At 50.2% G+C, this 15,333-nt stretch overlaps 7 protein-coding genes across 7 annotated transcripts, besides 6 other annotated features; all 7 read right to left on the reverse strand.

Annotated features, from left to right (window-relative positions):
- Position 1: 1 nt before the first annotated feature.
- On the reverse strand, positions 2-397 carry TraAM80_04613 (uncharacterized protein; the record flags this gene model as incomplete). Its single annotated transcript, XM_029381536.1, has 1 exon — positions 2-397. A coding segment is annotated over one exon (396 nt), but the record flags the coding sequence as incomplete, so codon positions are not given.
- Positions 398-1,250: 853 nt separating this feature from the next.
- On the reverse strand, positions 1,251-2,222 carry TraAM80_04614 (uncharacterized protein; the record flags this gene model as incomplete). Its single annotated transcript, XM_029381537.1, has 1 exon — positions 1,251-2,222. The coding sequence occupies one exon, from the start codon at positions 2,220-2,222 to the stop codon at positions 1,251-1,253; it is 972 nt and encodes a 323-aa protein (XP_029238663.1).
- Positions 2,223-2,921: 699 nt separating this feature from the next.
- On the reverse strand, positions 2,922-4,385 carry TraAM80_04615 (Bardet-Biedl syndrome 4 protein; the record flags this gene model as incomplete). The annotated part of the gene is made up of 1 exon (XM_029381538.1): positions 2,922-4,385. The coding sequence occupies one exon, from the start codon at positions 4,383-4,385 to the stop codon at positions 2,922-2,924; it is 1,464 nt and encodes a 487-aa protein (XP_029238664.1).
- Positions 4,386-4,820: 435 nt separating this feature from the next.
- Positions 4,821-5,762, reverse strand: TraAM80_04616 (uncharacterized protein; the record flags this gene model as incomplete). The annotated part of the gene is made up of 1 exon (XM_029381539.1): positions 4,821-5,762. One exon carries the CDS (start codon positions 5,760-5,762, stop codon positions 4,821-4,823), a length of 942 nt encoding a protein of 313 aa, XP_029238665.1.
- A 925-nt stretch (positions 5,763-6,687) lies between these two features.
- TraAM80_04617 (guanylate kinase) lies at positions 6,688-7,410 on the reverse strand (the record flags this gene model as incomplete). The annotated part of the gene is made up of 1 exon (XM_029381540.1): positions 6,688-7,410. One exon carries the CDS (start codon positions 7,408-7,410, stop codon positions 6,688-6,690), a length of 723 nt encoding a protein of 240 aa, XP_029238666.1.
- A 74-nt stretch (positions 7,411-7,484) lies between these two features.
- Positions 7,485-7,569: a sequence feature (A-rich).
- Positions 7,487-7,523: a sequence feature (GA-rich).
- Positions 7,570-7,983: 414 nt separating the features above from the next.
- On the reverse strand, positions 7,984-9,090 carry TraAM80_04618 (putative developmentally regulated GTP-binding protein 1; the record flags this gene model as incomplete). Its single annotated transcript, XM_029381541.1, has 1 exon — positions 7,984-9,090. The coding sequence occupies one exon, from the start codon at positions 9,088-9,090 to the stop codon at positions 7,984-7,986; it is 1,107 nt and encodes a 368-aa protein (XP_029238667.1).
- Positions 9,091-9,102: 12 nt separating this feature from the next.
- Positions 9,103-9,129: a microsatellite.
- Positions 9,130-9,194: 65 nt separating this feature from the next.
- Positions 9,195-9,229: a microsatellite.
- Positions 9,230-9,458: 229 nt separating this feature from the next.
- Positions 9,459-9,501: a sequence feature (A-rich).
- A 249-nt stretch (positions 9,502-9,750) lies between these two features.
- Positions 9,751-14,943, reverse strand: TraAM80_04619 (uncharacterized protein; the record flags this gene model as incomplete). The annotated part of the gene is made up of 1 exon (XM_029381542.1): positions 9,751-14,943. One exon carries the CDS (start codon positions 14,941-14,943, stop codon positions 9,751-9,753), a length of 5,193 nt encoding a protein of 1,730 aa, XP_029238668.1.
- Positions 14,944-15,080: 137 nt separating this feature from the next.
- Positions 15,081-15,106: a microsatellite.
- Positions 15,107-15,333: the final 227 nt, after the last annotated feature.

Below are 15,333 nucleotides of genomic sequence, written 5' to 3' on the forward strand. Positions count from 1 at the left end.
AAATGGTGGCTGGATTCTTATAGTTTAGTTTCATATACACTTCCGGGGAGGGGCGTTGCATCCCCTGTGAGTCCTTATCCTCAATGTCAAACGGCTGGGCGTTTCGGAACTGCTGCAGGGCAATGTCGCCCACCGTCTCGCCTGTACGCCAACGGGTAAGGTTCGTCAGTAGATGTTCGTCAGGAAACCGGTGATAATGCAGCTGCACTTGCTGGCCGAAAAGCCAACCCTCACGTCCACGCTTGCGACCACGGTAGGCTGGTTTCTCCTGCGGCTCCACGTGGTAGGGCGTTGCATCCTGCTTGGTGAGGAGGTTGATGTACTCGTTCCACGGCTGACGGCATATCGCAAACTGCGCCATGGCGTTTGCGTACACCGACCCTCCCACGCAATTCATCTTTCAACACAACCCTCACGCTACGTCCCCCCTACTGTGATTTCGTTTACGCCACCACCCCAGCAACAAACAAACAACTAATACAAAGGTGCAACGGTTGTTCCTCTGATTGCTTCCCTCCCTATCATAATCGATAAACACACCTTATGTCATTAATGACGAAGAGCACGCACGGTAAATGACGAGATGAATGGACGAAGTGAGAGAAATCGTATTACCAAAAACAAAAACACACACACGTGTCTCGCACTACAAATACGTCATCGCTCTTCTACTTACTTCCGTGCAAGTGGATGCATAAGGCATATATGTGGCATTACCATCAGTAATTGCTATCAAAATACATATAGTCATGCAATGCTTGTAGAAATTAACTACAGCTCCAAGAAATACGGTGAGGACGAGTCGGGGGTTGGAATTCAAACTTTTGAACAGAAGCGGGAGCCAAACGACGGGGATGAAGCGTCACACACAAAAGTGACCCACCGGCGAAGTTACAACGCAAAATGTTTTTTTTTTGTTTTGAATTCGTTGTACAAAAAAAAAAAAATTCGTGAGAACGTGCAACCCCCCCCCCCCCCCAAAGAAAAAAAAACAATACTGTTGCATCAGCTAACCAAAGGGGCGCGCCTCCCAATCAGCACCGCATTTATATCGCCCACCACAAGCAGGCAAATAAAAAAAAAAGTAATATATACAGCATTTGCGTACCACAATCTCCCACCCCCGCTTGGTGTCTTACAGCGTGACAAAATGAATATTAGAGGGAATATAAGACGCATGAATCCCCCATCCACGCAGAAAGGCAAGACGTGGAAATAAATATATTTCTTACACCACTTATAGTCCCCTATTAGTTCATTTTCCCATTATTGTCCTCAGTACCAGACGCTTCGATCTCGTCTTTCTTCGGGAAACTTTCATTTTTTCCTGTCAACTCCAGAGGCTTCTCACCATCATCATCTTTAGAAGCAGCAGCAGCTGCTGCAACAGCCTCTCTGGCGGCCGCTAGTTGCGGCAGTGCGTACTCTGCCAGCATGGCGATGAGGCCCTCCATTTGCTTCTGCACAAGCTCCTGTCCCCGTTCCATGTACTTATCGTCAATCTTTTGGAGCAGTTGTAGCGAGGAAATGGAGTCCGTGCGCATCGACGCAACATCTTCTGAGGCGGATCGAAGCAAGCGCAGTCCGATCATCATCATGCTGGAACCAAAAAAAGAGAAAACAAAAAGACCTTGAACATCCCTGAACCAGTCCACACTGAGGAGCATCATAAGTTCTGTGTAAAGTTCAAACCACGGGTCAATGGAGCCTCCAGCAGCAGCAGCAGCAGCAGCGCCACCAGTTGCACTGCTGGGGGAAACTAGCAGATTCTTCAGCCACCCCCGAGTCATCGCCTCCATCATGACACGTGACCCTATAAAGACCATGAGCACAGATGTTGCTATCAAGCATTTTAGAATAATCACAAAAGAAGTGCGTCGACGTGCAGATCGGCGCGATGCTTGACTCAACTCCCGAGTATGTAATTCCTTTATAATAAGAGGATGATCACGCATCTGCTGCAATAGGCACCGCAGCACCTTCCATTCATTCATCATCTTTACGCAGTAATATAGCAGCAGTACGATAAACACCATAACGAGCGGAACTATGAAGCAGTATAAAAAGTAATAGAAATAAGACCCACCGTAATCATTGTCCAGGGAATCCATTAGGGCAGCACGGGCGTCACCAAACAACTTTTCATCGGTGTAGCAGGAGCTGCGGTCAATTTCCTCACGAAGTCTAGCAATTTCCTCACGGATCAACGACGCTGCATCCATTTTCAGGGAGGATTGTATACTCAATGTAAAATATCCAGACCCCGTGGTTTAAATGGCCGCTTTTCTCAGTCCTTTTTTGTTTTGTTTTTGCTTTTAATTGGTTCTCTCACGGTAGTAAATTTGCCCTTCGTGCCAGCTGTACAGGCGTGTGCTGTTCGTCAAAAATAAGAGTAATAGTATGTGTATTTTTCTGTTGGTTTCTAGGACCAATAAAGATAATGGCAGCACTACTAGCAATGCGTTCGCGTGCTTCGGTGACGAAAGGAGCGTATGGAGAAGGCGCTGTTACGGTGGTAAAAAGCAAGGAAGCGAGCGAGGCAATGAAGTTAAATGTGGCCCCCACGCAAGAAAGAGATAAGAGAAGGAAAGAGGCATAAGATAAAGAAACAGGCAGACAGGGCGCGGAAATACAGAGACACATGCACAAAGAGAGAAGGAAAAAGTAAAAAGCAAAAACGACATCAGTTGTGAAGATCAAAATCGACAAGGGAAGGCGGTTTCGCCGTCATCCAACGATTTGCCTTTTTTTTTTTTTTTCCCCATGAGGCAACTGCATATCTCGTCTATTCTACTACTACTCACTCACACCATTTTTTCGTTTTTATCTGTTCGTAGGTGTATATCTTTTTTTTTTCCTCGTCTCCTTCCCCAACAGATTTGTTCCCACTCCTTTTTATTATTTTTTGTTACTTCACACTCTCACTCAGTTGAAACCCCAGTTGCTGCATTGTTAGCTGCCTCGCTTGGACCACTTAGCCGCTCAGTGAGAACCTTTGCCATGCGTGGAACTGCCGGTCCCAAAGCTTGCTGCTGCACCTCAGGCATGGCTTGCCACAACTGGGTGAATTGGGCAAGTTGCTTCCGCGCCTCTTCCTCCCGCCCGCAGTTCTGCAGTGTGATACAGTAATTTAGCGAGGTAAGTGGGTCTTGCTCTATGGAAAGCGCACGCGTGTAGGCTACACATGCGTTATCAACATCGTTCATGAGGGCGAGAGAAACCCCAAGGTGCATAAAGGCAGGGGCATAGGTCCCATAGAGGTACGTTGAGGCGGAAAGGTAGTGAAATGCTGAAGCATATTGCTTCAGATGCAGAAACACCAGCCCCATGTTGTACGCAATTCGCCACTCAAAAGGAGCCAAGGCAGCCGCCTTGCCTAAACAAGCAACAGCGGCGTGCATATTTTGTTGAGCAAAAAAACACATTCCAATGTTGCTCCATAAACGTGCAGAACGTGGCAGCTTCGCTACGGCAACACGATACTTGTTCAAGGCCACACCAAAGTCTCCGTTGCTTTGTATGATGCTTGCCGCCGCCATAATAGCTGTGGGATTGGATGAGTTTAGGGTGAGGCACTTACCGAGGTAGTGGAAGGCCTGGGGGGGATTGTCCACCTGCAGGTACAGCAGCCCCAGCGCCGTCAGAAGTTTCACATTGTCGGGAGACGTCTGCAAGAATTCCTGGTAGAGGCGAACGGCTCTGGGGTAATCCTTCCGCAGCACCAACACTTTGCCTAGCTGCAGCATGGTACAGTCATGTCGCTGGACCGTGATGGAGCGCACAAACGCCGTCTCCGCATTCTCGTAGTCTTTAAGGTAAATATAACACATACCAATACTATAATGAATGACCCAGTCATCTCCAACACCGTTTACCTCGCGTACACGCTGCGCCTCTTGAAACATGTCAATCGCCGCGTGGTGCTTCCCAAGAAGGAGAAGAGCCTGGGCAACTTGTCTCTGATTCGCTGGATTCTGCGGATTGATCAGCATGGCCGTCTGGAAGAGATTAAAGGACTCCGTCAACTCCCCAGTGCGCCTCTTAAGAAGTCCCTTGACGTACAACGCGTACTCGCAAACTCCCCCGCACTCCTGCAGCTGTGCCTCGAGAACGCTAAGGCAATCCGCGTATTCTTGGCGAACGTAGAATTGATGAATGAGCCAATTGCGACGCTCACGAATATCAAGGAGAGACTCAGCCGTCGCCATCATCGATGGGGAGGCAGCAGCGGTAGTCGTCGCTACGGTTTTGGTGGTGGTGTTGGGCAAAGGCGACACCGGCGCAACGCTGTCGTCCAACACCCCACCATTGCCCGCATTGCCTTGTGCATCGTCGCAGGGGAGTTGACGGGCGTGGGATGCGGTGCTCCCCCTTCTCCCCTCCATACGCCACACAAACACAATCAGGCTGTGTATGCGTGCGCGCACGTGCCTGCCTCCTTCCTTTCACCGCTACCACCCCCAGGCCAGCTCCGGAGGCTGCGTATGTAACTACACCCTACTGAAGAAAAAGGAAAAAAAAAAAAACCGGCTACTCAAAGAAAAGTAACACCAAAGAGGCAGCAACCGAAATGCACACTCCCATTCACAAAGCCAAAAAACAAAACATGCACTTTTTGTTCCTTTCCCTCTTGGGTTTTAGGCTTTCATCACCATTATGTTCCTATTTTCTTTTCTTTTCCAAGGGTTGAGCGCGTCTGCTAAGAAGCAGTCAGATGAGTAACAGCAGCAGGAAAAAAGAAAAAAAACACATATATATCTTCATCTTTTCTCATCACTCTCCCTCCCTTCCTACCTCCCCGTCCTTGTGTTTGAAAGGGTTCACTCACTCTCTGTGGGAAAGGCGTGCAAGAGCGCCACCCAATCCAAGTCGGAAACAGGCACCAAAGTCGAGCAGTAGGCGCTGCACAGTGCCTCGAGCACCTTCCCTCCCAACTGCTTCACTGAGGGGCGGGACGGCGTCTTGGCAACAGCGTTGAAAACGAGCAGTACGTCACGAAGAAAACTGTCTAGCGCGGCGTGCTCAACTGGTACCGCCTTGGGAGGCAACAATGCATTGGCGGCAGCTAGTGCACTGCGCGGTGAGGACCCCGTATTCCCTCCCGCTGCCGACAAGAGGCCGTAAAGAGTGCGCGCAACTAAGAAATCCCTCTCCATCTGCGTCAACCTTGAACGGAGCTCTTCCACAACCGACAAAATCAACTCCATGTTTGAGGTGCAGCAGAGACTGGTCCTGTACGCATTTGCGAGCGCCTCACATGAGACCTCTTCATCGCTCTCCGTGCAATGGGCGAGACGCATGTAAGCGTGAGAGAGAGCCCCGTTAAGAAACATCGCATATTCTAGAGAAGATTGTTTATCTGCGTCGCTCAGAAGGCCTTTGCAAGTTCGCAACCATTCCAGTGCGCTTACGAGGAACTGCACATGTGCTCGACACCATGCTACTGAGGCTTCGCTCTCTGGGACACTCGTAAAACAGCTCAGAATGGCACGCACTCGCCCAAAGCCAAAAGAATCGCTGTTGTGCCCAAACTCCTTCAGTATTGAGAAAAATTCGCGAGACAATTCAGATGCCGCCTCTGAGCAACGGAAAGGTACAATTGCCTGCTGAAAAGCCTCAAGAAGCATGGCTTGCGTCGCTGCCTCATCGCGATGTCGGACCTTGCGTTGCAGCGTCGCTTTGAACGTCTGGAGCCCACTGTACGGGTCGCCATCTTGGCAGGCCTTCACCAACACATCGACCGCCATTAACTGAGAAGACATGAGGAATAAAAAAAACCCTTCTAAGCACGCAGTGATTTTAGGCTTGTATTGGGTACGAGCAAACATGCGTGTGGAAAAAAAAAAGCAAGGCACAAGCAAGCAGTGAGTGTCACACGTCTATTTCGTTCCCTGGGCATTATATTGACTGAGGAGGATTGCAGACACACACGCACACTCCGGCCTATCAACAGGCACCACAAAATAAAAAGAAATGTAACTAATTGGTTCAATGAAATTTGGCGTTCTTGCGTTTATTACTCTCTCTGTTAATGTGGGGAATATTAGGCGGGGGGGGGGGGGAGCACAAGCGGTTTGGTAGTGAAGCTTCAGAAAGTTACAATTTTGCGCAATATTTACAGTAGTGAATCGAATGGGGTATGTTTATTTAATTGGAGATGTCCTCCACACAAAACAACCCGTATGGTTTCCCCCTCACACCCACCAAAAGCTCATAGAGAGAAAAAAAGAAAATAAAGAAGCAACGAAACAGCTAGATAGATGGGAAAATAGAAATCTTATGTTTGCTGAATCTTGCTAAAAAAAAAAAAAAGCACGGCACACGGACTGCCACTCTCACAATCCCAGTTATTTTTCCCTCTTCCCCACCACCACCAGTAAACTGTCATCGTTCAATACTGCCGTGCGAACACCGTGAATTCCTTCAATTGATAGAGCACCGACGTTCGCTCAACCCCGCTTAAGCCCTCGTTGTTTTCCTCACACCTACCTGAAGTGGAGATGCCTTTATGCAAGTTATTTGCCTCATTAATTTATTTGTCGCTTGTCGCCGTTATAAGCGCCACCTTCACGCACATCTACGTCTCCTCACCGCCCCCAACGGTTTGATTGAGTGAGCCCGTCGTGCTCAGCAATCGTCCCTTCCCCCACCAATAATAATAATCTATCTATCCCCACGTTCCCCCGCCTACAGCTTGCAGGCGTTTTGCAACACGTTCTTCCCCACGAACGAGCGCAGCTCCGACTTGCAGACGTCCAGGGATAGGTTCACAAGGTGACAGTGAAAAAACTCCGGATGCGCCGTACACCACTTCATCCATTTCTCACTCGCACAAAGACGTCGCCGCAACGAAGCCTCGGATTCCGAGCCACGCAGACGCAGACGCTCTTTAAGCACATCCAAACTGGGTAGCTTCACCAGTACAACTTGAACCCGCAGTGGTGCTGTCAGATGACTGTTGCCATCGTTGTCAATATTGACGCAGTACTTTTTGATGTTGATGGCTCCTGTGATGTCCGTGTCCAGGACCGCAACTTTATTCGCAGCAAGAATGCCGTGGAGCTCTCTCTTTGAGGTACCATAGTAATCAGCGTCATCCTCTGCGAGCAACATGCCGCCGTTTCTAATACCACCGCAGCCGCTGGCGTTCGCCTTGTCTTTGCTCCCACACGAACTAAAGACCTTGTTGTACTCCACAAACTCGCCACGATGAATCATATGTTTGAATGCATCCTTCGACACAAAGTGGTAATGCTTTCCATCAACCTCGTCCTTCCGCGGCTTGCGTGTTGTGTGACTTGTACAGAAGCTAAATTGTTGTGGCCATGTTTGTAGTAAATGCGCAATCAGCGTCGATTTTCCTCCCCCACTGGGGCCCACAAAGATTAAAAGGTCCGCCAGCCGTTGCATGCGGCAAAGACACAGCAAAATCCAGGGGAATATCCAAAAAAGAAAAATCCCAAGCAGTAATGTTTCAAGGCAGCAAAGAGGCAGATAAAGAGAGAGAGAGAGAAAGAAAAAAATACACAATAAGAAACAGAAACCAAAACAAAGATAAATATAACAATATGCGACGGAGTCCACTACGGAAAAGGAGAGATAAACGGCGAGGTGATCCCATGCGTTTTCCTCAGCCCTTTTCCTTCCTTCGTTCTTTGGTGCGGTAAGCCTTCAATAGCAACAACAAGAGACACACACAAGGAGGGAGCAGTCTGTATTGCCATGCACTCACATGAAGCAAATAACGATGTATGTGAAAGGATGAGCTACCTGTAACGTCGTACCCCCCCCCCCTTTTTTTTTATTTAATCTTTTTGTCTTCTCATCCTACTTCTTGTTGCTGTTGTTTTGATTTTACTCAAGCCCCTGCTTTCTTTCCTTCTCCTTTAGTCGGCTCTTAATTTCACACTCTCATCAGCTGCTCCCAGCTATCTTGTTTTCGATTATTCTTTGTTGTCGATGTTGCTGTTGCCGTTCCTGCGCTTAAACCTTCTTTACAACCTGCACCACGTCTTCATCCTCCAGTAGGTGATCCTTCCCAACACGCTGCGGCTGATGCTTCACACTCGAACCCCACACCCAGGCGTGCTTGAAGCTCTTCATCATTAGACGGTGCAGACGCAGGCAGAACCGCTCTACTGTCGGCGGCGGCAACTTCTTCAAAATCACTGGTTCGTCGTAGTCGGGCATCTGACCCTTTGGCTTCGTGTAGATGCGAATAAAGTGGAGGTGGTCCCAGACACACTCCAAAAGACCATCAAGGTTCCACCCATGATGGGCACTGATGGGGCAGTTGTGTGGAAGCCGGGCGACAATGTCAAGCTCCTCTATGCTGATCTGGTCAATCTTATTCAACACATAAACGCAGGGAATGTAGATGCGATTGCCTTCAATAACGTCAATCAAGTCGTCCGCGCTGTAGTCCCCACGAAGCATTACATCAGCGTTACTCATGCGATACTCCGTCAGAATGGCTTTAATTGTTTCATGATCCAACTGCGTCAAGGGGCACGTGGATGCGATGCTAATTCCGCCCCGATCCTTCTTGCGAATATCAATATTAGGCGGCTGCTTATTCAAACGAATACCAAACCCATCCAACTCACGTTCAATGATGAGTTTATGTTGTAGCGGCTTGGCAATATCAAGTACAATTAGAATGAGAGAGCAGGTGCGTGCCACTGCAATAACCTGCCGACCCCTACCTTTTCCATCTTTTGCGCCCTCAATGATACCAGGCAGGTCGAGCATCTGCAACTTCGCCCCACGGTACTTTACAACGCCCGGCACGCACGTGAGCGTCGTGAACTCGTACGCCGCCACTTCAGAGTGCGTCGACGTGAGCTTCGTCAAAAGAGTTGACTTCCCCACTGATGGAAAACCAATAAATCCAATCCTGGCATCACCAGTTTTCTGCACATCAAAACCCTCACCTTTTCCGCCGCCTTTCTTGGACTCCGAGGCAATAAGATCCCGCTTTAGCTGCGCCAGACGAGCCTTAAGCTGGCACAGGTGCGCCATCGTCGCCTTGTTCTTTTGCGTGCGGGCTATCTCCGCCTCGATGTCATTAATCTTCTGCAGATTAGACATGATAAGGACGTGTATATATATATATATATATATATATATGGGTGGGTGGACGTTTCAAGTGTAAATAATTTAGTCTCCTTCTCGCTGGTTACACTCACACTCACGTGTGTGTGTGTGTGTGTGTGTGTGTGTGTGTGTGACTATGCGTAGACACGTGAACGAATGTGGCTTGTGCTCAAGCGCAACAGAGGCGCACCTCTAGCAAAAGACATCATCGGCGTCAGAAGAGAGGCAGACACAGCCAGAGAACAAGTGGGGAAAAAAGAAATAAAATGACATCAGCAGACGACAGCGGTGCCTCCCTCACTGCTGTAGCCACAAGTCCGACAACGGAATGACGAGGACGAAGTGTGAGTAAACCCACAGCAGCAGACGCAAAGGCAAACACACAGCAATCAAAAATGCAACCGCCACACACAGAAATAAATAAACACAAATAATAAAAAGAGGATAAACAAATTCACCTACAACGCCTCGCCCACATTTAAAGATGCGCCAGAGAATGGGTGTCTTGCGTTCGCGGTAAGAAAAGAAACAAACCCCGTTTGGCAGAGTTCTCAAGCCTCAGTCTTCTTCTTGTTCCTGTTTCCTCACAACAGGCGTGGCTGTACCCATTGCTGGAGAGGTGACAAAAGGAGGAAGAGGCAAATAGAGAAAAACTCATAATTTGACATAAACGGCGGATTGCACCATCTCCAAAGTACGAATAAGCGAGGACAACGCGGAGGTGCTGGTGGTTTTGCGGGTCGCGCTCCGCGGTGACACCTGCTCCACAAGGTCGTCGTCCTGCGAGAGGAACGGTGACTCCGCTTCCTCAGCGGCGTTGTCCCGCACAGCAGTGAGATGCTCCACAAAAATCTCTGTTAGTCCTGCAAAGGAGCGTAGACGACGACGTACTTGATCTCGCACAGAACGCCGCCGCGCCTCCACTCGCCGCGCCACATCATCCTCTAGACACTGCTGCCGCCGCTCTTTCAAGCTTCCACAAGAATTGCGCTGAAAGTTAGGCGAGACGTCAGAGGGCGATGAAGTGGATGCCAATGACTGTGATGGCTTCCTTCGAATTCTGGGACCATGGGCTGCACTGCCACCGCCGCCGCTCACTTCAGTTTCTCCTCCAGGTGCCCTCGTCCTCTTCTTGCCCTTAGTTCTCTTGCTGCCAAAATCACTGGAAAGGGCGGTGGTGATACTACTTGCAGTGTGGGTTGACGCCGTATGTGTTGCTTTGCTGTCCCTACCATCAATAGAAACGGAACAAGCCATGGCTGCATCCGTCGCATTCTCCTCGCTGGCACGCAACAGGCACTGCTCCACCTCCTCCAGCTGCCGCACCATCCCATATACCTGACGCCGGGCACGAGCGAAGGCGGGGGTAAGCATTGCGGCAAAGCGGCACTTCTCGAGAAATGCCGCATGATCCGTCGTGAAACGTTCCAGCTGGCAATACGAATAGAGAACACCGGATTCAAAGCGCAGCGTGTGACGATACTCACGCACAAAGCCGGCAATAAGAAACCACATGTATTGTGCCACGGCACTCAGTACGGTGCGAGAGATGTTGCAAAAGAAAAAGGCTTCGGGCACGCCTGACTTAATTCCAACACGCCACACACGCGTCACAAGTTGCGTCACAGAGGTCCAGAAAAGTAACGTGCTGAATAAATCGCCGTACACAGCAACAGCATTTTTGGGCAAAAGCCAAAACCCCTCACATGGGGTGCTGTAGATCATGGTTAGTTGGGAGATGAAATCAAACGGATTATCTGGAAGTGCAATCGCCTCTTCTCTCACTTGGCCCTTTTCCGCGTCATCTTTGTGTTCCTCCTGCCCCGCTTCTTCCACCATTTGCGTCGTGACAGGGTCAAACGTACGACTTCGAAAGGCCGTGTCCTGAAACAAAATACTTCCACCAGCACCACTGCCTTCTTCCTCTTCGTTTGCTACCGAAAAGACGTCAATCCCCACGTTAGCGTCATTTTGAACCGTCAGTGCAAGTTGCACTTGCAGTGTGTCACGCCCATGCAATACGCATGATTCCCATTCATCCACAAATGCCGCGTTGAGCATGGCCATGAAAGCTGAAGCAGAAAAATTGTTCTCCTCGATTGCCGACTTTGTGAGGCGTTGCCACAGTCCCGTCATACGATCCGCTACACGGCCGCTCTGCATAAGGCAGACATCCAGAAACTGCTGCGTCAGGCGATAAAGTGTGCCATAGGGACCCAAAAGCATAACCTGTAGTGCCTTGTGCGTCAAATAACTTGCGGTGTAGCTGCTCAGTGTGAGATAGTAGGAAGAACAATGTAGCAGACGCTTTGCGTGCTCCTCTGTCAGCGTATGTGGGGCCTGTAAAGCCTCGGTTAATGTGAGGGATATACCTTGAGGACCAAAGAGGTTTCCTTCATCGGCAGTCGGATTTGTCCACCAGTGTTCCCTGATACACTCGTTATTATCAGTGGTCCTGTCACCGTTACTGTCCTCGTCCTGAAGCAGTTTAATAGCCGCTTCTCTGCATGTCTGCTGATATACCTCACTCGACACAACGTAGCCCTGGATACGGGATTCCGCTGCCTCAAACTGGTCAAGCATGGCTTCCCTAGTGCCTGCGTCACTTACTTGAGGCCCAGCCCGCTTCATCAGGTAATCCTCGTCGTTGATGTGGGCCACAGCGTACATTTCCGAGGTGGGCGCCTCTTCCCGTGGCTGTTCCTCCTTCCAAGGAAAACTTTTTTGCCCCGAGAACAACGAGAGCGACAAGGTACTCATCCACATAGAGCTACTCCCACGACGAAAGGGCGGAACGGTGGTTCGAGGCACTGCAACTGTCAATGTTTCACAGGGTGTCTCTTCCTTATTGAGGAACACTGGCGCAGCGAATGACAGAGTGGCCTTCCCTTGGGTGGTTGTCACGCTTCTCTCGGCAGCCCTTGTCGGGGACGTTAGCTTGGTGAGTGGTGCAACAAACCTCCCTATGGGCGTCTGCCGACCATCGTCTTTAGCCTCTTCCTCTTCTTGCCTCTCCGTCGTGGAAGGTTGACCCAAAACGCGGGCGTACAACTCCAGCAACTCGTCAACCGATCTCGACAGCACAGCTGCCCTCTCCATGTTTAAGGAAAGACGCTGCGCCTTCCACTGCTGCAACTTTCGCCGCGAATTGCGCTGCAATATTTTAATCTCGTACGCTAAGCGAAGTGCCGCGCGCTCCTTCGTCTTGGCTGCCGCCTCCTCTCGACTCATGGTGTTGGCACACTGAGTCAACTCCTCACAAACAGTGTCGTGCCACGCTGTTGTAGCTTTTGAAAGGCGCGACAAGCTTGTCATAAGGGATTTTGGTTTTCCCCCAACAAGTCCCCCCCCACCGGTGCAGGCGCTTCTCTTCACATCATCTCCCACCACAGAGTTTATGGGAAACACATGGACCAGCCCGATGGGTTCAAACGTGGCGTCATTCTTCGATTCGCTTTCCATCTCGCTCCCCACCGAGAGCAGCACATTGTTGCACGCACCGTAAAAGGCCTTCCAATGCGAGAGTGATCCTTGCTGCGTCAGGAGACTCACCTCAGGCATTTCTACAAACATCAAAGATGAACGGTAACCCAGCAGCGACTCCATAAAATCCCGTAAAAGCCAATTGATGTCGCTGACATCATTCATCTGCTCCTGGTGAAGAGCAGCGGCGTCAACATCCTCGGCTTGGCTCCTCAAGCGCGCTTGCTCGTTTGTGGCGCAGAGAATAACGTGGCGTGCGGCGGCGCGAAGTACACGAAGACTCACCCCTGCGTGAAGAATCCGCTCCGCCGTTTCGGATGAGATGAATCCCGGCAGACGCTGAGCGGAGGTGTCCACGAGAAAACCACACGCTGTGGTGCCATGCGAGGGCAGCACAAAAAACTCATCGTATGGGTCCTTCAGCTCACCAGCACAGAGCCACGCCCCCATCATGCGATGCAGCGGACGCAACACAGCAAGAAACAACTCACCGATAATATCTAGTCTTCTCACAGGAGAATCTGTTACACCAGCAACGGTCAAGCGTTGATCACGCCATTGATTGTTGACAGTTCTCTGTGCGTAATATCTGTACAGCGAAGTTAGAAGCGTGGCGGAGGACAGTTCTCTTAACACTTGAGACGCCTCCCAGTCCGTCCCTGCATGCACGAAAAGAACATCACTCAGTGCCGTGATATCCTCTGCAATATGCCGGAGTCTCTTCTGGGCCACAAGCAGTTCCCTGAACGACACAGAGTGTGGACCCCCAGCACGATCGCCCATCTCTGCTACAAGGCGTTGCAGCGACAACAGAAGCCACCGCAGTGCCTCAATGGCACTTTTCCCATACTGTCCCAGCGCTGCCCGCCACTCGGGTCGCTCTGACACGTCGCACAGCTGCCGCAACCGCAAAAAAAGAGTTCCACTTTGACAACTCCACTGCAACATGGCGATGATTCCCCTCACGCACTGCGTATCCTTCGTCTCTACTCCTCCTTGTTCATCAAGGGCTGCCCGGTTCACCCCCTTTCCCAGCATCGCTTCACCGTTGTCTTTGCCTGCCGCCGCACCAAGAAACTCCGGACTGATGCCAATGCTTAGAGGGAATGCGGACGAAGAACTCTCTGCTGTCTCTCCAAACTGCGAAAAAGACAGCTTGCTGGAAAAAGACGTCGTTCCCAGCGGTGAGGATGCCCTCCCACCACTCTCCAGCCGCAGAAGTAGGTACGGATCCTGTTGGCCAACGATCCCGCGATGAAGGGCAACAAAAAGAAGGGAACAAAACGGGGAGTTCTCCGGATATTCCTCCCTGAAGATGGAACAAAATGACTTCGCGGTTTTGCCTCCCAATTGAAGCGGCGCATACACAACAGAGGGATCGCGCTGCGCCGCGTGAGGTGACGAATACGGTCCCCTTTCGCTCTCCAGATTGTTCAAACGTTTTCTAGTGAATAGGCATCGCACATCCTCCTTCTCTTCCGTGTGCCAGTAATGGGGGTCATCACACGCAGCATCCGTGTCTGAAGTGTTAGTAATAAATAAATATCTTTCAGCCTTATTTGTGGCGCCCAACAATTTAGTCGTAGCCGCACCAGCAGGGCCGGTATGATAGGTCCTAAGCTCCGGTACATGGTACGACATGTACGGCTCGAATGCGAAGCGACTATACCTAGTATAATCCACCCCGAGTGCGGCTTCCACCACAGGATCAGCGTCGCAGGACCACCGCATTGTTTTCTGAAGTGCTGAAGACCGCTCCATCATTTCTGTGATAGAAGGTGACAACCAACAACGTGGAATTACAGGAGGTTTCTGCCAGTTTGGGGAGGCGGCAATACTAGTGCGGAGGATAATGTAGAGCATCAAAGTGGCCTCGGACACCTCTGCCGAAACCGTCACCCCTTGGGAGGCTTCCTCCGACTCAATATCAGGAACGACAGCGCTGCAAAGAAGCCCCAGCAACGCCGCATGAGTTTCCGTGACTTGCCTTATATTCTGCTTGGCATTTTGAAAGAGCTGACGCATTTGGTGACGGAACACGACGGATGACGTGGAGAACACAGGTTTCGTCCTTGATGCAGTAGAGGAATCAAAAAAGGTATTGAGAACCTCACGTCGCCGCTTCCTCCGCACCACCGTCACTTCTCTGGGACAATAGGTGGCAGCAGATCTCCAATTGTCGTCTGGTTCCACACCTATCGCCCTGTGGTCCCCATGACGATACTTCAGAGAAGAGTTAACTGCCAGGGAGCTCGACAACTCCACCAGCAGCTCCACCAACGACAAGGCACCATTCCCGTCGTCTACGGCAGCTCGACTAACAGAGGTGGCTGCACTTGCAGCCAGAACCACTACTTCTGACATTCTTGAGCCCACAGATCATTATCATGGTGGTTACGTGCCAGCCACAAAGTAAAGATGCATGGGCACGTGACAGAGGCAAAGGCAAAGTATAAAAGAAATAAAAAAGGCAACAACAACAAATTGTACCAAAAACGCCAATATATATATATATATATATATATATCAAACAAACCCATTGGTGCATCTCCATCCCCCCTCCCCCCTCTCTCTCACACACACACGCATACATCAGTATATATATATATATACTCCTTTTTTAACAGTCAACGTGCGTTCACATCTTCACGAAGTTTTGCACTTTTGTCTTTGTATTCTCTGGGTCAGAACTTGTGGAAGTGGGGTTCATTCAGAAGCATTTTTGGTTTGGTTTGGTCCGTGTTGTCCCCTACT

This window comes from Trypanosoma rangeli, assembly GCF_003719475.1.
Source record: "Trypanosoma rangeli strain AM80 chromosome Unknown Tra_15.4_contig_00137, whole genome shotgun sequence".
Lineage (NCBI taxonomy): Eukaryota > Euglenozoa > Kinetoplastea > Trypanosomatida > Trypanosomatidae > Trypanosoma > Trypanosoma rangeli.